This window comes from Fusarium keratoplasticum, chromosome 4, assembly GCF_025433545.1.
Source record: "Fusarium keratoplasticum isolate Fu6.1 chromosome 4, whole genome shotgun sequence".
In the NCBI taxonomy this organism is placed as follows: Eukaryota; Fungi; Ascomycota; class Sordariomycetes; order Hypocreales; family Nectriaceae; genus Fusarium; species Fusarium keratoplasticum.
Window position 1 is genome coordinate 2,074,347 of NC_070532.1, and position 15,900 is coordinate 2,090,246.

Sequence of the window (15,900 nt, forward strand, 5' to 3'; positions counted from 1 at the left end):
AACATCCACCACTGAAAGTTTTCTGGTCCATGTGCGCGCCCCTCTCAACAAACTGCTAATCTCCTCCCTCCTTCTCCCCTTTGCCCTCATCGACGTCTGAACTGAACCCCCGAGTAGCGGCTAGAGCTGCTGCCCCCATCTCCAAGACGAAGACGACGACTCCTCGTTCCTGCAGCTCTCCTCGCCGTTGAGCCGCTCCCGCTCCGCCTGCGCCGTTGCTAGCCCTGGGAGCAACGTTGCCCCTTCCTCCCCCACCTGCTCAAAGACTGTACAAACTATAGAAGGAAGACAGTCACCATGCAGGCTCCCGTAGTGGTTATGAGTGCGTTCGAACGCTTCCTGTACTGAACTTCAACGCTGACCAGTATCCCCCAGACACCAACAGTGGTGAGAGGCAGACTGGCCGTAAAGCTCAGCTGTCCAACATCGCCGCTGCCAAGACGTACGTTCCCGCCATTGTCCCCTTCCGAGTCGCATGCCCGATCCTAACAATCCAGACAGTGTCGCCGACATTATTCGATCATGCCTGGGCCCCAAGGCCATGCTCAAGATGCTGCTCGACCCCATGGGCGGCATCGTCCTCACAAACGACGGCCATGCTATCCTCCGAGAGATCGAGGTCTCCCACCCCGCCGCCAAGAGCATGATCGAGCTCAGCCGGACACAAGACGAGGAGGTCGGCGACGGAACTACAACCGTCATCATCCTAGGTAAGAAGGTAGAGAGCTGCCTGGTCGAGTGAAGTACTGACACCCCTGCCAGCCGGTGAGATTCTGGCACAAGCTCTGCCCCAGCTCGACCGCAACATCCACCCCGTCGTCATCATCTCTGCCTTCAAGCGCGCCCTAAAAGACGCCCTCGAGATCATCGAGGAGATCTCCCTGCCAATCGACGTCGACGACGACAAGGCCATGTACCAGCTCATCTCGTCTTCTATCGGCACCAAGTTCGTTTCGCGATGGATGGACCTGATGTGTGACCTCGCCCTCAAGGCGGTCCGGACGGTGACGTGGGAGGCTGGCAATGGCAAGACCGAGGTCGACATCAAGCGATATGCCCGAGTGGAGAAGGTTCCCGGCGGCGAGATTGAGGACAGCAAGGTCCTCGACGGTCTCATGCTCAACAAGGACATCACACACCCCAAGATGCGCCGGCGCATTGAGAACCCCCGAATCGTTCTCCTCGACTGCCCCCTCGAGTACAAGAAGGGCGAGTCCCAGACCAACATTGAGATTACCAAGGAGGACGACTGGAACCGTATTCTGCAGATCGAGGAGGAGCAGGTCAAGGCCATGTGCGAGGCTATTATCTCTGTGAACCCTGATCTCGTCATCACCGAGAAGGGAGTGTCTGGTGCGTCCCCATCTCCCTTGACATATGAGATGACATTACTAATACAGCGTAGACCTCGCCCAGCACTACTTCATGAAGGCCAACATCACAGCTCTCCGCCGAGTCCGAAAGACCGACAACAACAGAATAGCTCGTGCCACCGGCGCCACAATCGTTAACCGAGTAGAGGATCTCCAGGATTCGGATGTTGGCACCCGATGCGGTCTGTTTGAGATTGAGAAGATTGGCGACGAGTACTTTACCTTCCTTACCAAGTGCCAGGACCCCAAGGCCTGCACCATCCTTCTCCGCGGCCCCTCCAAGGACGTGCTCAACGAGATTGAGCGAAACCTGCAAGATGCCATGGGCGTTGCACGCAATGTCATGTTCCACCCTCGGTTATCGCCGGGTGGTGGCGCCACAGAGATGGCTGTCTCTGTGAGGTTGGGCCAGCTGGCCAAGAGCATCGAGGGTGTGCAGCAGTGGCCCTACAAGGCCGTGGCAGATGCCCTCGAGGTTATCCCTCGAACTCTGGTGCAGAACGCTGGCAAGAGCCCCGTCCGCGTGTTGACAGATCTGCGAGCCAAGCAGGCCGAGGGCAAGAGCTCTTGGGGTGTCAACGGCGACACTGGTGCCATTGCGGATATGAAGGAGTATGGAGTCTGGGAGCCCCAGGCTATCAAGCTGCAGAGCATCAAGACCGCCATTGAGGTATGTATATCCGTCTCGAGTGTTTTCAGACTGCAGGATGCTGACAATTATTTAGGCTGCCTGCCTTCTCCTCCGAGTAGATGACATCTGCAGTGCCAAGAAGGCCCAGCAGGTTGGCGCTCCCGGCGGCGGTGGCGAGGAGTAGAGCGGGGACGACAATGTGAGGTTACTGTGATATACACCCGACTCAGGTCAGAAAAAGAGGTGTGGATGCGATTCGGGCTTGTTAGATGTCTGTTTGGACTGGTCATACCCCCCTTGTACTAGCCGAAAGAGCAAGATAGACAAAACAACGGAGAGGAGAGCTGGGGCGTATATGCAATGGCGAATGCCCTGGCGACTCATCCGCCAGGATGAAGGAAATGGGTATCACATGAATTACCTGGCGAACCAATATTGTCGCTCCTACGTACAGGTTCTCGCGAACCATTCCTCCGCCTACGATCTCGATCTCGATCCTGTGCTTTTAAAGTGCCCTGCCTCTCCCATAACTGTGTGTATGTGTGGTGTAACTATTACTGAAAGTTGCGATTTGCTGTGTCTCGTTCAGTCATCGTCATGGATGACTAGGCCGACAGGTGCCGCAGCGGGTGTTGACTCTTCCTCCTCGTTTTGCTTCTTGGTTGCAGCAGAGCCAGCGGCATCGTCTTTGGCGTCCTTATCCGTGCGCGGAGAGTCACTGTCCGGCTGCGTCGTCGTTGTCGATGCTTTCTTGTCAGCTCCTGGCTTGGCGTTTGTGCCTTTACCCTTCTTTGCCTTTCGGGCCTTCATCTTCTCCCTCTTCTCGCGGTTCTTGCGCGTGCGCTCCTCGTCCTTGCGATCGCGCTCAGTCTTGTCCTTGTCAAACTCCTCCTTATCCTTCTCGCGACGCAGCTCCTCGTCCATCTCGCGGAGGCGCTCATACTCGCGCCGGCGGCTGGCCTTGTAAACGTGGAACTCTCCCGAGCCAGCTCCCGCGCTGGAGCCTTGAACGTTGGTAACGATCTCTGGGGGCGCGGAGCGAGAGGCACCTCCAGAAGACGAGGATAGGGGGCCGGGGATTTGGATGTTCTGGTCGGGCTTTGCGAAGAGGGCGTCGACAGAGGCGGCCTGCGCAGAGACGGGGGTGAGGGCGCGCTTCTTGGTGGGACGGTGGGAGCGGGGATCGGCCGAGGTTGGGACGGACTCGGGGCCGGGGGCGGACATGATTGTGCGAGGAGGGGGTCGCGGTAGCTGATAGCTTCTGTGTTGATAGTTGCGTTGTGCTGTAGGGTCTTGCTGGTGCTGGGATGAGGATGGGCCGAGTGAACGCGTGAGCGTCAACGTCAGAGGGCGCGATAGGCGATCCCGGGGATCGTCGGCGCGTGATGGCTAAAGTGAAGATGAGGGGGGAGAGATGCACAGTTATGTAATTCAAACAAGGACCATGGAATAGAGCGGTCAGCTGTCGATGCGATGCGACTCGACATGTGAAAAAAGTGATGCGGGTAGATGGGTTGAGATGGACGATGTGATGGAGGGGACGGGAGGAAGAAAAAGCGTTAGCAGCTGAAACCCGCTTATATCGCCTCTAATCGGGAACCAGCTCTAAGCTCCAGGCAACCTTGTCTAACCCCTGCCCAACCATAATTTTGGTCTGAATTTCTTCACTTTTTCAAGAGGAGAATTACAATGGCCATCTGGCCAGCTGTAGCTCGGGCATAGCTACCTAGCTGCCCGGGCAGCTACGCGAGCTTCTCTCTCGGAACTGATCAGGAATATCGGCATTGGCGGTAGATACCCAACCTGAAAGATAACGATATCCAATTCCAGGCGGGGATCTGATGAGGGTGGCGGATGATGCTGCCAAGGTCAGTGGACAGCTGCAGCGGGCGTGCCTGGGGGGCCATGTAATGGAGGGTCATCAGGACCTCTGAAAAAAAAAATCCCTAACGGTCACTGAGCTGAGAGACAGGGGACGGGTAAGCGCGCGGTAGTTGACTCAATGGTGCCAGGCACAAGGCACAGCAAGCCACAGCTTACATAGTACTGTGTAGCACCTTGGTCCAGCAGCGCCAAGCAGCAGCTGAAGTTGGAGGGCATCCAGGTGATCAAGACACCAGACTCCCAAGAGGAAGAACGGGTAATAGTAGATACTGAAAATAGCCTCTCGTGGCACACAATAGCCTATGTTGGCTGTCAGCGGCTAATGGCGCTTCCCGTACACGAATCGTCTCGCCATGCCGCCACTATCCTCCCAATGAGGCTCAACTACGTAACTCGGATTGATGCAGATGGGCAATGCCGAAACCAAACAAACAAGGGGAGGGTTGCAGCACGAGATTGAGGGATGCGGCGGAAACGAAACACCGAGAGATAATGGAGGGCAGAAAGGCCAGTAGGGGGGGAAAGTGCCAGAGACACGAGAGGCAGGTCTGCAGCAAGGGCATGGCAGGTGTCAACATCCGGATGATCAGATCCATCCAACAAAAACAGGCCAAGTTACTTGATCTGGCGCTGCAGGACCCCAGGATTGGCCAAGACCCCTCCCAGATTCTCATGATCTTTCTTCCAGGAAGCGAGCACGCAAGGGCCAGCCAAACTCCGAGCGGACGGGTCGGGCAAGACAAAATCATATGATGTCTGGCCGGACATCGTACATGACGATGCAAGAGCACATGCTGCTCAGCGGATATTCTCCGCCGCCGCCCTGGGCATCGCCGGAGATGTGCTGCACTTCGCTCGAACCGGGGGGGACGCTAAAGAGTCCGGGCTCTTTGTCCTGTGTGGGCTGGGCTGGACAAGAGGAAAGGATATCTGACCGTTTGCGGGACCTGCCCTTCCCCCATGCGCCAGATCGCGCCATGGAACCTGAATTCCTTTTCCCCCTCGTGTCTCACCCGATGGGATCATGCATAGGGCCGGGGTGCCGTTCGCTAGCTCCGTCTTCGGGGTCTTCCATGGGCTGTTTTGCCTGTTTTCAAAACATCCGGAGGCTCGTCTTTTGTGACTCTTTCACATTTCAGCGGTGACGGAGGGACGGGATTGGCCGACGACGGCGGAACGCCATGTGTGCTCGGAGGGTTGCCAATGGACGATTCACAGATGCGAGAACGGTTTGAAGGAATGCGAGCTCGAAAGTGACGGGAGAGTGGACAGATGGCGGGGCGGCTCCGGCCCAGGGGACCTAGCTGGAGAGGTACGTCCTTGCCTTTTTGAGCGCCTCATGTCTGGGAAGGTGCGTGCCTTCCTGCCCTGGTGGGGATTTTCCCGGGATTCACTGGCAATGGCAATGGCAAAGGCTGTGGCTAACGTTAGCGGGGCAGGTTCGGAAACATGGTTGTGCGCTGTAAGAACCTAGGAAGCCATGTCAATCAATGAATGGCAAGAGCGTCTGTCTGGGCTGTCTCAGGACCCTCGTGAGCCAACGAGCGGCGACTGGATTACACAAGCCTCACTAAAAACCACTTGCACTTAGTTTTCTGTGACGCTCCTTCTTCTTGCATCTTCCACTTTCTTTTTCCTCCTTCTTCTTATATCTCCACGATAGACCCGATCTCATCTATTTCCTTTCCCCATTCATATCCACCCAGAGCGAATTGCATCACCAACACCAACACCATCACCACCCACTTACAATTCAGCCTCTGACCGCCCGATTGTACCCGCCCTCCACCACCTCCAGCTTCACATACTCGCTCCCCAACGTCTCGTCAGCTCTCTCTGCTTGATAGCAGCGTCCCCAATTAGCTTTCCACTGCCACTGGGCATCACATACACATCATGGCCAAGCCAAGATTAATCATCCTCGTCCGCCACGGACAATCTGAGGGCAACAGTACGTTTCTCCCCTCCCTCTAGCGCCCACCTCTATGCATGTACCTGGCTTACAACCCCTCCAGAGAACCGTGATATTCACCAGACCGTGCCTGATCACCGAGTAAAGCTCACACCAGAGGGCTGGAACCAGGCCCACGATGCTGGCCGCCGTCTTCGTGAGCTGCTCCGCCCCGACGACACCCTCCACTTCTTCACATCCCCCTACCGCCGAACCCGGGAGACAACAGAAGGCATCCTCGACAGCTTGACTTCGGACGACCCCGACCCGTCTCCTTTTCGCCGATCTAACATCAAGGTGTATGAGGAGCCCCGGTTGCGTGAGCAGGACTTTGGCAACTTCCAGCCATGCAGCGCCGAGATGGAACGCATGTGGCAGGAGAGAGCCGACTACGGCCACTTCTTCTACCGCATCCCCAACGGAGAGAGTGCCGCCGATGCCTACGATCGAATTAGTGGTTTCAACGAGAGTCTTTGGAGGCAATTTGGCGAGGACGACTTTGCCAGTGTCTGTGTTCTCGGTACGAGATTTCTGGTCCATGATCTATACTCTTGTCTTGCGTACTAACAAATCTGCCATTAGTCACCCACGGACTCATGTCCCGTGTCTTTCTTATGAAATGGTACCATTTCACTGTCGAGTACTTTGAGGATCTCCGCAACATCAACCACTGCGAGTTCCTCATCATGCGCAAACAGGAGGATAACGGCAAGTACCTTCTTGAGAACAACCTTCGCACTTGGTCTGAGTTGCGACGCGAGCGCAAAGACAAGGAAGAGAGGGATAGGGAGAAGGACAGCACCAAGCTTCAGCGCACCAAGACCTTTGTCGTCACCCGTCGCTGGGGTGGGTGTCCTAACGGCTGCGATCATAGCCGCCACTATGTCAAGCGCGAAGACCTCGAAATTATGCGCAAAAGGGATCATGAGAATGGAGGCCCGACCCCCTATGGAGAGGCTAACAGCCCGGGCGGCGCTTTGACGGGAGGTCGGAAACAAAAATCTCAACTTGCCTTGGCTATCGCCGCCAGCAGCGGTGAGAAAGCCACTCCCGACGCTACAGATGACGGCGGCCCGGAGATCGACATCACGGCGAACCACGAGGGCAAGTCGGTTTCTGATCTTATGGACACCCCCTCGATAATATCATCCGAAGATCACGTTCAATCTCCTTACCTGCACGTTGGCCGTGATGGTGGCGGCACCTACTCAGGCCATACATCCGCTGCTGAAACCGACGACTCCTCGGAAGATGAAAACACGGGTCTGCGGCGCATCGCATCTCTCAACGCTCACCTCAAGACCTTGGCAGATAAGAACTCCAACAACGGGGCGCCTCCCAAAGCCGGCCCTGAGCGCTTGACATATGCCACTGATAAGAATGGCCCAGAAGAGTTCCCCCGGTCTAACCGCCTGGGTGACGCCTCCCCTGAGTCATCTTCAGAGGGCGAGGGCGAGCGTCTTGAGGACCTGGACCGTGCTGAACATGAGGACCGCAGCATTCACGGCAGCGTCTACTAAGCAAGCCAACGACTTCTCTTTCACTATCTACTTACGACCGCTATGTAATCGAAAATGATGGGTGCCAGCTTGCGGATACAGCTTGAGCACGGGACTGGGCGTGTTTCTTGGCGATACTCTTGCTTCTCACTCGGTAATGACGAAATTGGAATCGGAAATTGGTTGACAGGAGCACGGGGAAAATAATGGGAGGAGATGACTATGCAGGCATGGTTTTCCACCTTTTTTTAGGCATTTGGGGGCATCAAGCAAGATAGCATTTGTTCATGATTAGCATCCATCTCCATACCCATGAAAAGCAGTATTGATTCAATTTATATGCTCAAGGCATCAACATCTCAATGCGTCAAGTGTAACGAAGGCTCTTGTTTGAACTTTTGTTTTGTCTCGGTTTTATCCTTTTGAATTGGATTATAACAGCCATCCACACTCATGGATGTGAAAAATTGCCACTTCCTCTCCTCCACCGCATCTCTCGCGGGGTCTAGCTAAACATCAAAAAAGGGGGACCAAGATGAAGAATTCCGCCCTTGCAAAGCATCTCGGTCCCATTTCCCCGAGTACCAAGCCGTTACCATGCCATGCCATGCCATTCATTGCCCTTCCCCCAATGCCAGAAACAACAAACAATCATAGAAGATAAATACAGGCTTGGACCTCCCTCCCTCATTCTCCGTTTACATCCATTCATTCAGGCCCTGCCAGGTCCTGGAATCCTCACATGTTCCTCTCTACCCCAGCCAGAAATAATACCTTTGGTGTGAAAAGATAAAAAGATGCCCATAAGCCAGGCCATTGGCTTGAAAAGTCCAACAGAACAAGGCAGACACAGAAAAACATAACTCCTTGACGCCATCTCCCATCTTCGAAACCCCCCCAGAGATACCCATATCTTCCAGAAGTGCAACACAACAAGAACATCGGCTCAAAAAAAAAAATATAGGCCACGGGTATAGAATTACTCCTCCAAGCCACACATGCGCCTCCAGGAGGCCAGTGATGCTATAGTGATGCCCCGTGTTATGCAAAATGCCAGTAACCCGACCAAAGCGGGATACTCGCCCTGGGTATGAAGTAGAACCACAAAAGGTAGAGGACTTCAACATGTCGAAGAACAGAATGCCCAGCAGTGGGCAAGACGAGAGATGTGCGTCGACTCGCCACGAGCGCCGGAGAGCGTGAAATACGCCTCCCCATCAGACCAGCTCCTTGATCCGTTCTTGGGTCTATTCTAACAAAGGCGACAGTCCACGTAGAGACCTTGCCGCGAGTAACTTGGGTATGAAGCTGAATAAGTCATAAGCCGTAAAAAGTGCAAAACATGGAGAGGAAATGTGGATGTGCTGGTGCCCTGTAACAGCATCCACGGTCGGCAAGAGCATCATGATCAAAAGAACCTGGACATGGCCCTACTGAGATCGATGAAGTCGACCGGTTTCGTGACGTAGTCGCTAAATCCCGCCGCGACACACTTGTCCTGCACATCCGACATGACGTTGGCTGACAGAGCGATGATGGGCATGTTGGGATGGCCACTCGACGTCTCCCACTGGCGAATCTCACGGCACGCCTGGTAGCCGTCCTTGCGAGGCATGTGAAGGTCACACTACACACACGGTTAGTCAGTCACTGAGGTTCAAGGGATGAGTCGGAAACATACCAAGATGAGAGAGTAGTGGCTATGCGGCTTTGAGAGGACCATTGTAGTGCATTCAACACCGTCAACGGCGATCTCAACATCCACGCCAATCTTGTTGAGGTACTTCATGAGCACCTTCTGGTTGACAGGGTTATCCTCGACCAGCAACACCTTGTAGCCTTTGTTGCCCATGCGTCGCTCAATCTCTTGGTAGCTAGCCTTCTGGTTCTCAACCATCTGCTGCGCCGTCGAGCGGTTTCGGTCTATGCTCAGGTCGCGCATCTTGTTGGGGTCAAAGATGACGGCGAATCGGGATGGCTTGACGGGCTTGTAGATGAAGGTCACCAGGTTCTCTGAGAGGAGCTGCTCATACTTGGTGTTGACTGCCAGCTTCATCACTGCCTGCCGCTGCACTGAGTCGGACAGGACGAGGATGGTCGTCTTATCGATCGTCTGCGACCTCGTTATGTCGTCCATGAGCGCAATTATGGCTTCTGCTGAAGGAAGGTTGATGACAATATGTGTAAACTTGATGGGATCCTCGCCGCCAATCAATGTCTGCGCCTCCTCGACAGTCGACAGGGCTGTGATTTGGTGAGGAACATCCTTGGGCAGAGTCATCTCGATGTGTTGTGTCGTAGCTTCGCGGCTGTGGAACTGAGGGCAGATGATAAGAATCGAGTACATGGGCGGCCGGAAATCCTCGGGCGTGCCACTGTCGTGTGCCAGATGTGTCCCAGGAGAGCTACGGCCTGAAGGCATCTCGAGCTTCATCTGGGACAAGTCTTGGCCACTGGCCTTGGCTGCTTCACTGAAGCGAGCCAGCCCAGTGGTGACAGACGTTGCCGATGATCGATCGGTGATGTGTGACTTTCCAGAGCGGACGGATGGGTTTGAGCTGCCAACAGAAGCGTCCCCAGGTGAAGTGAACTCGGAGTTCGTCCCTCCAGTGCTGGTACCTTCAAGGGCGCGCAGATGCCGGGGTGGGGGCAGGGGCTTGATGCTACCAGGAACGCTGTCCACTACCTCTGGTCTTGGGGTAAAAGCTCCCGTTGGTGGGGGACTATCAGGCAGATTTGGATGGTCGTCGGCTGTGGGAAGGCCGAATCGAGCGGTGAATGTAAAGGTAGAGCCCTTTCCAGGAGTAGCCCTGCCTGTCATCGTGCCTCCGTGCAGCTCAGCTAGCTGTCTCGAGATGACAAGCCCCAGGCCACTACCGCCATGTTGACGAGTGCTGCTTCCATCAATCTGACTGAAAGGTTTGAAGATCAGGTCGGCCTCCTCCTTGGAGAACCCACGCCCGGTATCGGTGACGGAAAACTCGAGCATTATCTCGTTCTCGTCCACATCGGAGCCCTTGGCTGTGTACACACGACACCGACTGAAGACTTCACCCTCGGAAGTGAACTTGATAGCATTGCCAGTCACGTTCAGCAGGACTTGGCGAATCCGTACCTTGTCACCCTTGACCCACGCAGGTACGTCAGCCTCGACAAGGTAGTTCAGCTCGAGGCGCTTGGCAATCGCCATTGTTGAAACAAGCTCGTTGACATCCTCGATAAGGGACCGGGTGTGGAACCACTCATATTTCAGCTTCATCATGCCAGCATCGACCTTGGAGAGATCCAAAATGTCGTTGATAATCATGATCAGGCTGTTGGCGCTTGTCTGGATCGTGTTGGTGTAATCGAGCTGCTCTTCGTTCAAGGTAGTATCCTGCAAGAAGCTGACCATACCCGAGATACCAATCAGAGGCGTTCGGATCTCATGGGACATGTTGCTGAGGAATCTGCCCTTGCTCTCCATGGCTTCCTTGAGCTTGGTTTCGAGGAGTTTGTGGTCATTGATGTCGGTAGCAGAGCCAAAGTAGGAGCTGGCACCACTACCAAAGTCGATGGTATCAATTTCGACACATCGGATCAGATGCCATCGGTATTCTCCAGTCTTGGACAAAAGTCGGACCTCAGTCGTGTATGAAACTCGGCCAGCACTGTCAGTCGCAACCTTGATGATGCCTTTACGAGCAAGCTCAGTCAAGTCAGCAGAAGGCCATTCGTATACGGAACTGCTGCTCGAGCTGTTGTTTCGAGATAGGGGCTGCTGCAGGTTTCGATGAGGTGAGTCCTGTGGTGTTTGTGGTGTCTGTGTCTTGAGTGCTTGGATCGTGCTCGTCGAGGTGGCTTCGGAGGGTATCGACCCTTGCTGGTACACCTTGTTCTCCTCCTCGCGCTTCCGTCCACTGGGTGTGGAAGGCTGGGTTGACGGAATGCGACATTTAGCCAGATCCTCCGGGTGCACAAAGTCCATGAAGCCGAGACCGAGAGAATCTGAGAAGCTTTGGCCGGTGTAGGACAGCCACTGTTCGTTGGCAAATGTAATGCCCTCGTCTTCAGTTGCCGTAAAGATAATCTGTGGAATCAGGTTGGCTAGTAGTCGATGTTTGGCCTCAGAGGCTTCAATTTCCTCCTGGCGTGCCGCTTTCAACTCGGCGATGTGCTGGTCATGGATGTCCATGTAGGATCCGAGGAACTGCATGATGACCCCCCTCTTATCCTTGGAAGCGACTGCCCTAGCATAAAACCATCGGTAGGCGCCATCGAATCGTTTGATTCGAACAGTCCTAGAAAACTGCTCTCCCGTCCGAACCGAATGGCCCCAAGCCTTCAGATACTCATCTCGGTCGTCAGGATGAAGACTTCCCCAGGGATCTGCAGCGAGGTCGGTGGCTGTCTGTCCTCGATAGGAAAGATATCGACTATTCACCCAGACAATCTCCCCAGTTTGCGGAAGCGCGACGAAGACATGGGCCGGTAGTGAATCGAGAATAAGTCCCTTCAGCCTGTCGGACGGTGGAGGCATGTCGGCTGCTGTAGAATTTATTGAGCCACTTCGAGAAGGAGCAGCAATAGGTGTCGGTCTAGCCGAAAGTGTAGAGCTAGGCGGAAGAGATTGAAAGGTCGAGGCAAAATCAGCACCGTAAGAGTGCAGCATGCTGTGTCCTTGGCGATTGCCACGTCCAGTCTTTGCAGAGTCAGCCAAATTCTCTGCCGAGTTGTCGCTGCCCACGACATCTGAGGCATCTATACTGACAGCCCGCGTATCTGTCTGCGCCGATCGCTTCGTCGCAGAGCTCGTCGATTCGTCGGATGAGGTACGGACTGTCTTATTATCAACAGAAACAACTGGATCTAGTGCTTCCTGCGAGGATGGTGGGCCGCTGAGACGAGAATTTCGCTTCTCTGATGGTGAACTGTCCTTTGATGTTGTCCTCGCTCGGGGGGTGCCTGAGCTAACAAGATTCTCATGCCTTGCAGGCGCTGTCCGCTGCCTGGCACTAAAGTATCCGTCTCCCTGCGGTGTTGCGGCAGGACTTGAAGTCGGTGGTGGCCGCTTGTCGGCGAGGAAGCCAACAGGCCCTTGATCCCAGCCAGGCGTCCCGAGAGGAGATCCAGTGGCGCTCTTGGACACTCCAGAGTAATCGCTCGGGCTCGTCATACTTCCAGCCAAGGATTGGTGGGGGAGCATGTCGTCTGCTGCAAGATACGCCATGCCGTCCAGGGGGCGACCGTCGTGCGCAACCGCGCCAAATCCAGCAGTTTGTGGCCGTTTACGTTGCAGGCCTGCAAGTTCAGTCTCGAGATTACTGTAGTGCCGGCACAATGAGAAAGTGGTGGCCATATGGGGCGCAAGATGTTCGAGGGAGTGTCGAAGGTTGGAAGGATACGGAATAACGGAGCTCAGTATAGAGAGAATGGCGATAGGGGCAGGCTTGTCTTTCCTGAGGCTATCAGGAGTGCTTCGACCGGCTTCATCGCCAGTGGTGGATGCATTTGCAGCGGGCTCGCTCTTGGCTCGAGAGTGGGACCTTTGTTCCATAAGGGTGCTGTCGAGTTTGAAAGTTCGTGTCGGTTTCGAGAGGAGAACATGGGACAAGGGGATGTGGAGTACTGTCCATGAGTTGTCGACGCCAATAGCCTCTGGCGGGCGTATTCCAGTGTAGTCAGCTGTGCCAGTGTCTGGGTTAAAGGAGTCTTCGTCCACCATAGCGTCTGTAAAGAAGGGATTCTCCTTGGGGTCGGATCGAACGGCGGGTGAAGGGGCTGGAGATTGTGACCATGGCGAGGGTGGCGCTTGTTCGAATTCCTCGTACTTGGGAGTCGGGGGTCGCGGCCTCTCTTCGTCCAGTCGCCCTTCGAGGCGTGATGCTATCGTCTTTGCTCGATCGCTGCTGGAAAGGGGCTTACTTCGGATTGATGGCCGGGAGGTGCCGGTGCCACTAAATATTGACGATAGTTTCGAGAATGAGTCGGAACGAGGCCTGCCGGATGTCTTCCTGCCTGCGGGGTCAGAGGTCCCCTCTTGAGCAGTCGTCTTTGACTGCTTTGAAGGCTCGGCAGAGGCCTCGTTGGCGAGATAGGGGTAACTTCTCGTCAGTGCAATAGCCCTTCCACGTTCAAGCACTCGCATCACACCACTATGATCAATGAGGGGATCTGCCTCATAATCGAGAGCTTGCAGGACAGGCAAAACACGGCCCTGTCCTTCTTTCTCCCCCATGAGCGGGGCCTCCCAACTGGGAATTTGCTGCTCAATGGCGTCGTGCTCATCGAGAGCCGACTTGTTAAGTTTGGCGTAGTCCTCTTGGGTTTCCCGATAGGTACGGCTGGCGGGGTAATTGCTTTGGCTTCTTGTCAAGTATGAAGGCCGTCGAGAGTGCCCTGGGGAGCGAGATTGGGTCCTCTCCTTGTTCTCCTCATAGGTGGTGAATGAGTGTCGACTCAAAAGGCCGGGTCGGACAGCGGCAGAGCTGACGCGGAGGGTATCATCAGGACTCGATGCTGCAGCGTTGGACCCAGCTGCAGATCGATCATTGTCGCTAGGGCTCAAGATCATGCTGCTGGCCTCCCTTGCAGCCATATATCCAAGACTCAAGTCATCTTCCTTATGCTGATTGAAAGTGGCTTTCTGACCCCATGGGACATTTTCGATGTCTGTTGAGTCAGCTGGAATAGCTAATGTTACCCGCTCAGCTTTATACACATCTCTCATAATCTGAACAACAGTATTCCACCAAGCATCCAGGCCAGGCTCGGCCGCCAGCATCAGAGAGAGGTCATACAGGTTAGGGTTGGGAAAGTCGAGATTTTCAGGTTGAGGGGACATGACGGAAGGGTTGAAAGTGAAGTTGGAGGCGGGTGTCGAGTTCCCCGAAAGAACCTTGTCGTGGGCGGCGATGCCCAAGGCCTCGAAAGAACCGAAGTTGGAGGAACGAGGGGCACCAGTTGGAGACAGGGCAGTAAAAGGCCTATGCAGGTACGAAGGCACAAAGCCGGCGGGTGCCATCCGAGGGAAAGGGTAGGATGGGGTACCCGCGATGGGTCCTGGGGTGGGAGCACCTCGAACAGTAGCGCCAGACTCGGTGGAAGTTGTTGTTAGGGTCGATGTATGAAGCGGTGAACTCGACAGCCCCTCCTCAGGGATGGGAGAGACTCGGCTCTTGTCGTTTGGGCTCGCCATCAGGCCTCTAGCCGACAATTCTCGGCGCTCAAGGTCGCGTGCAAGCTTTTCTCGATATTCGTTAAGCTGCTGTTGTGAAGTGGCCTGGCTGGGTGAGGAAGCAGTAACACCAAAAGCTGAGCGCCGGGGGCTCGTTGGGCTGGTGCCAGTGGAAATGGACAATGGTTCGGGGCTGAGAACCGGTCCCTTGGCTACAGAAACAGTGCTTTCGTTAGTAGAATCTCCTGCCATGTTGTTGCTGGCGAGGGCCTGCTTCGCCGGAGCATCAAGAGGGGATGATGGGGGCTGGCTCGGGTGGCGATCCGTCGTCATTGCGTCACGCGCGGTTGGTGTTGCGGTCGCATTTGCAGTCGAATTCGAGATCGATGTCGGCATCACTCGTCCATCTCTTGTTGGGTTCGAGGACGGCCTCTCGGTGAGCGGGGATGGCAACTCGATCAAGGACGAGAAGGGGCGGATCGGCAGGTCGATTTGACGTGAAGGGAACCAAGGTGAAAATATTTCGTCGCCCGTTGGCGAGTTAGGCCTCGGCATGCCTCGTGGCCCAATTTCTATCCTTTCCCTCAACAGCAGGAGAAAGGGTTGTCGAGTGTAGTCGCGTAGGAAAGCGGATATATCAAGCGAGAGTCGAAAGTCGAACAGTGGAACAAGCTTTGTCCCCCTCTAGCCCCAAGCCAACACTGGCAGCGACAACAACAACAGCAAAGGCGAGAGTCTGAAACGACTGTGAATGTACGTTTTGTCGATCGTATGTAGGTCAGGATGGGCTGGACCCAGAGACTCGAGAGGGTCGGAAGCGGTTCGGGCGACGGGGCAACGAGCAACAGAGGAGGTTTGAAGTGGAAAATTGGGGGCTCAATCACACACCGGTCCCAGAGTGTGGTGTGTCTCTCTGTCTCCCGCGCTCTCTCGTCTCTGGTGTCTACAGTAGGTAGGGCGGAGAATGAAAGGTGGTGGTGGTGGTGGACTGGCCCGGCCTGGCTAGTAGAGAGGACTGGAGACCCAGAGAGAGCGCTGGTGAAGGTGGGCGAAAGTTGGCGTGGGCTTCCCAGCACGTACATGAGGACTCCTTTCTTGTACCTCCTAGCCCGATCTGGGAGGCAAACTACTTGAGAGTACAAGGTGCTTGGTCGGCCCATATTATTTACGCACAGAACGGGGGTAAAACCAACCCTGTCCGATGACGTAGGGAAAGAGCCCCCCCCAGCCAAGAAGCAAAACCTAGACAGTACGTACTTGGGAGAAGAGCCCCAGATCAGGGCAGCCACGATGGGAGCATGTCACCTTGGGTCACTCACTCGCGCTTCAGGAGTAGATTTCTCACAACAGCCGCCGACCCAAAGCCATCTTTCTCCCTCATTCATCATCTGGCATCTCCTCTGCCT

The 15,900-nt window shown here is 55.1% G+C and overlaps 4 protein-coding genes across 4 annotated transcripts; 2 read left to right on the top strand and 2 right to left on the bottom strand.

Annotated features, from left to right (window-relative positions):
- Positions 1-297: 297 nt before the first annotated feature.
- Positions 298-2,188, top strand: NCS57_00572500 (T-complex protein 1 subunit gamma; the record flags this gene model as incomplete). Its single annotated transcript, XM_053055637.1, has 6 exons — positions 298-322; positions 376-442; positions 502-710; positions 763-1,353; positions 1,406-2,043; positions 2,099-2,188. 6 exons carry the CDS (start codon positions 298-300, stop codon positions 2,186-2,188), a joined length of 1,620 nt encoding a protein of 539 aa, XP_052914592.1.
- Positions 2,189-2,589: 401 nt separating this feature from the next.
- On the bottom strand, positions 2,590-3,228 carry NCS57_00572600 (uncharacterized protein; the record flags this gene model as incomplete). Its single annotated transcript, XM_053055638.1, has 1 exon — positions 2,590-3,228. One exon carries the CDS (start codon positions 3,226-3,228, stop codon positions 2,590-2,592), a length of 639 nt encoding a protein of 212 aa, XP_052914593.1.
- Positions 3,229-5,784: 2,556 nt separating this feature from the next.
- On the top strand, positions 5,785-7,359 carry NCS57_00572700 (uncharacterized protein; the record flags this gene model as incomplete). The annotated part of the gene is made up of 3 exons (XM_053055639.1): positions 5,785-5,839; positions 5,904-6,359; positions 6,422-7,359. 3 exons carry the CDS (start codon positions 5,785-5,787, stop codon positions 7,357-7,359), a joined length of 1,449 nt encoding a protein of 482 aa, XP_052914594.1.
- Positions 7,360-8,746: 1,387 nt separating this feature from the next.
- On the bottom strand, positions 8,747-14,827 carry NCS57_00572800 (uncharacterized protein; the record flags this gene model as incomplete). Its single annotated transcript, XM_053055640.1, has 2 exons — positions 8,747-8,965; positions 9,020-14,827. The coding sequence occupies 2 exons, from the start codon at positions 14,825-14,827 to the stop codon at positions 8,747-8,749; spliced, it is 6,027 nt and encodes a 2,008-aa protein (XP_052914595.1).
- Between the last annotated feature and the right edge of the window lie 1,073 nt (positions 14,828-15,900).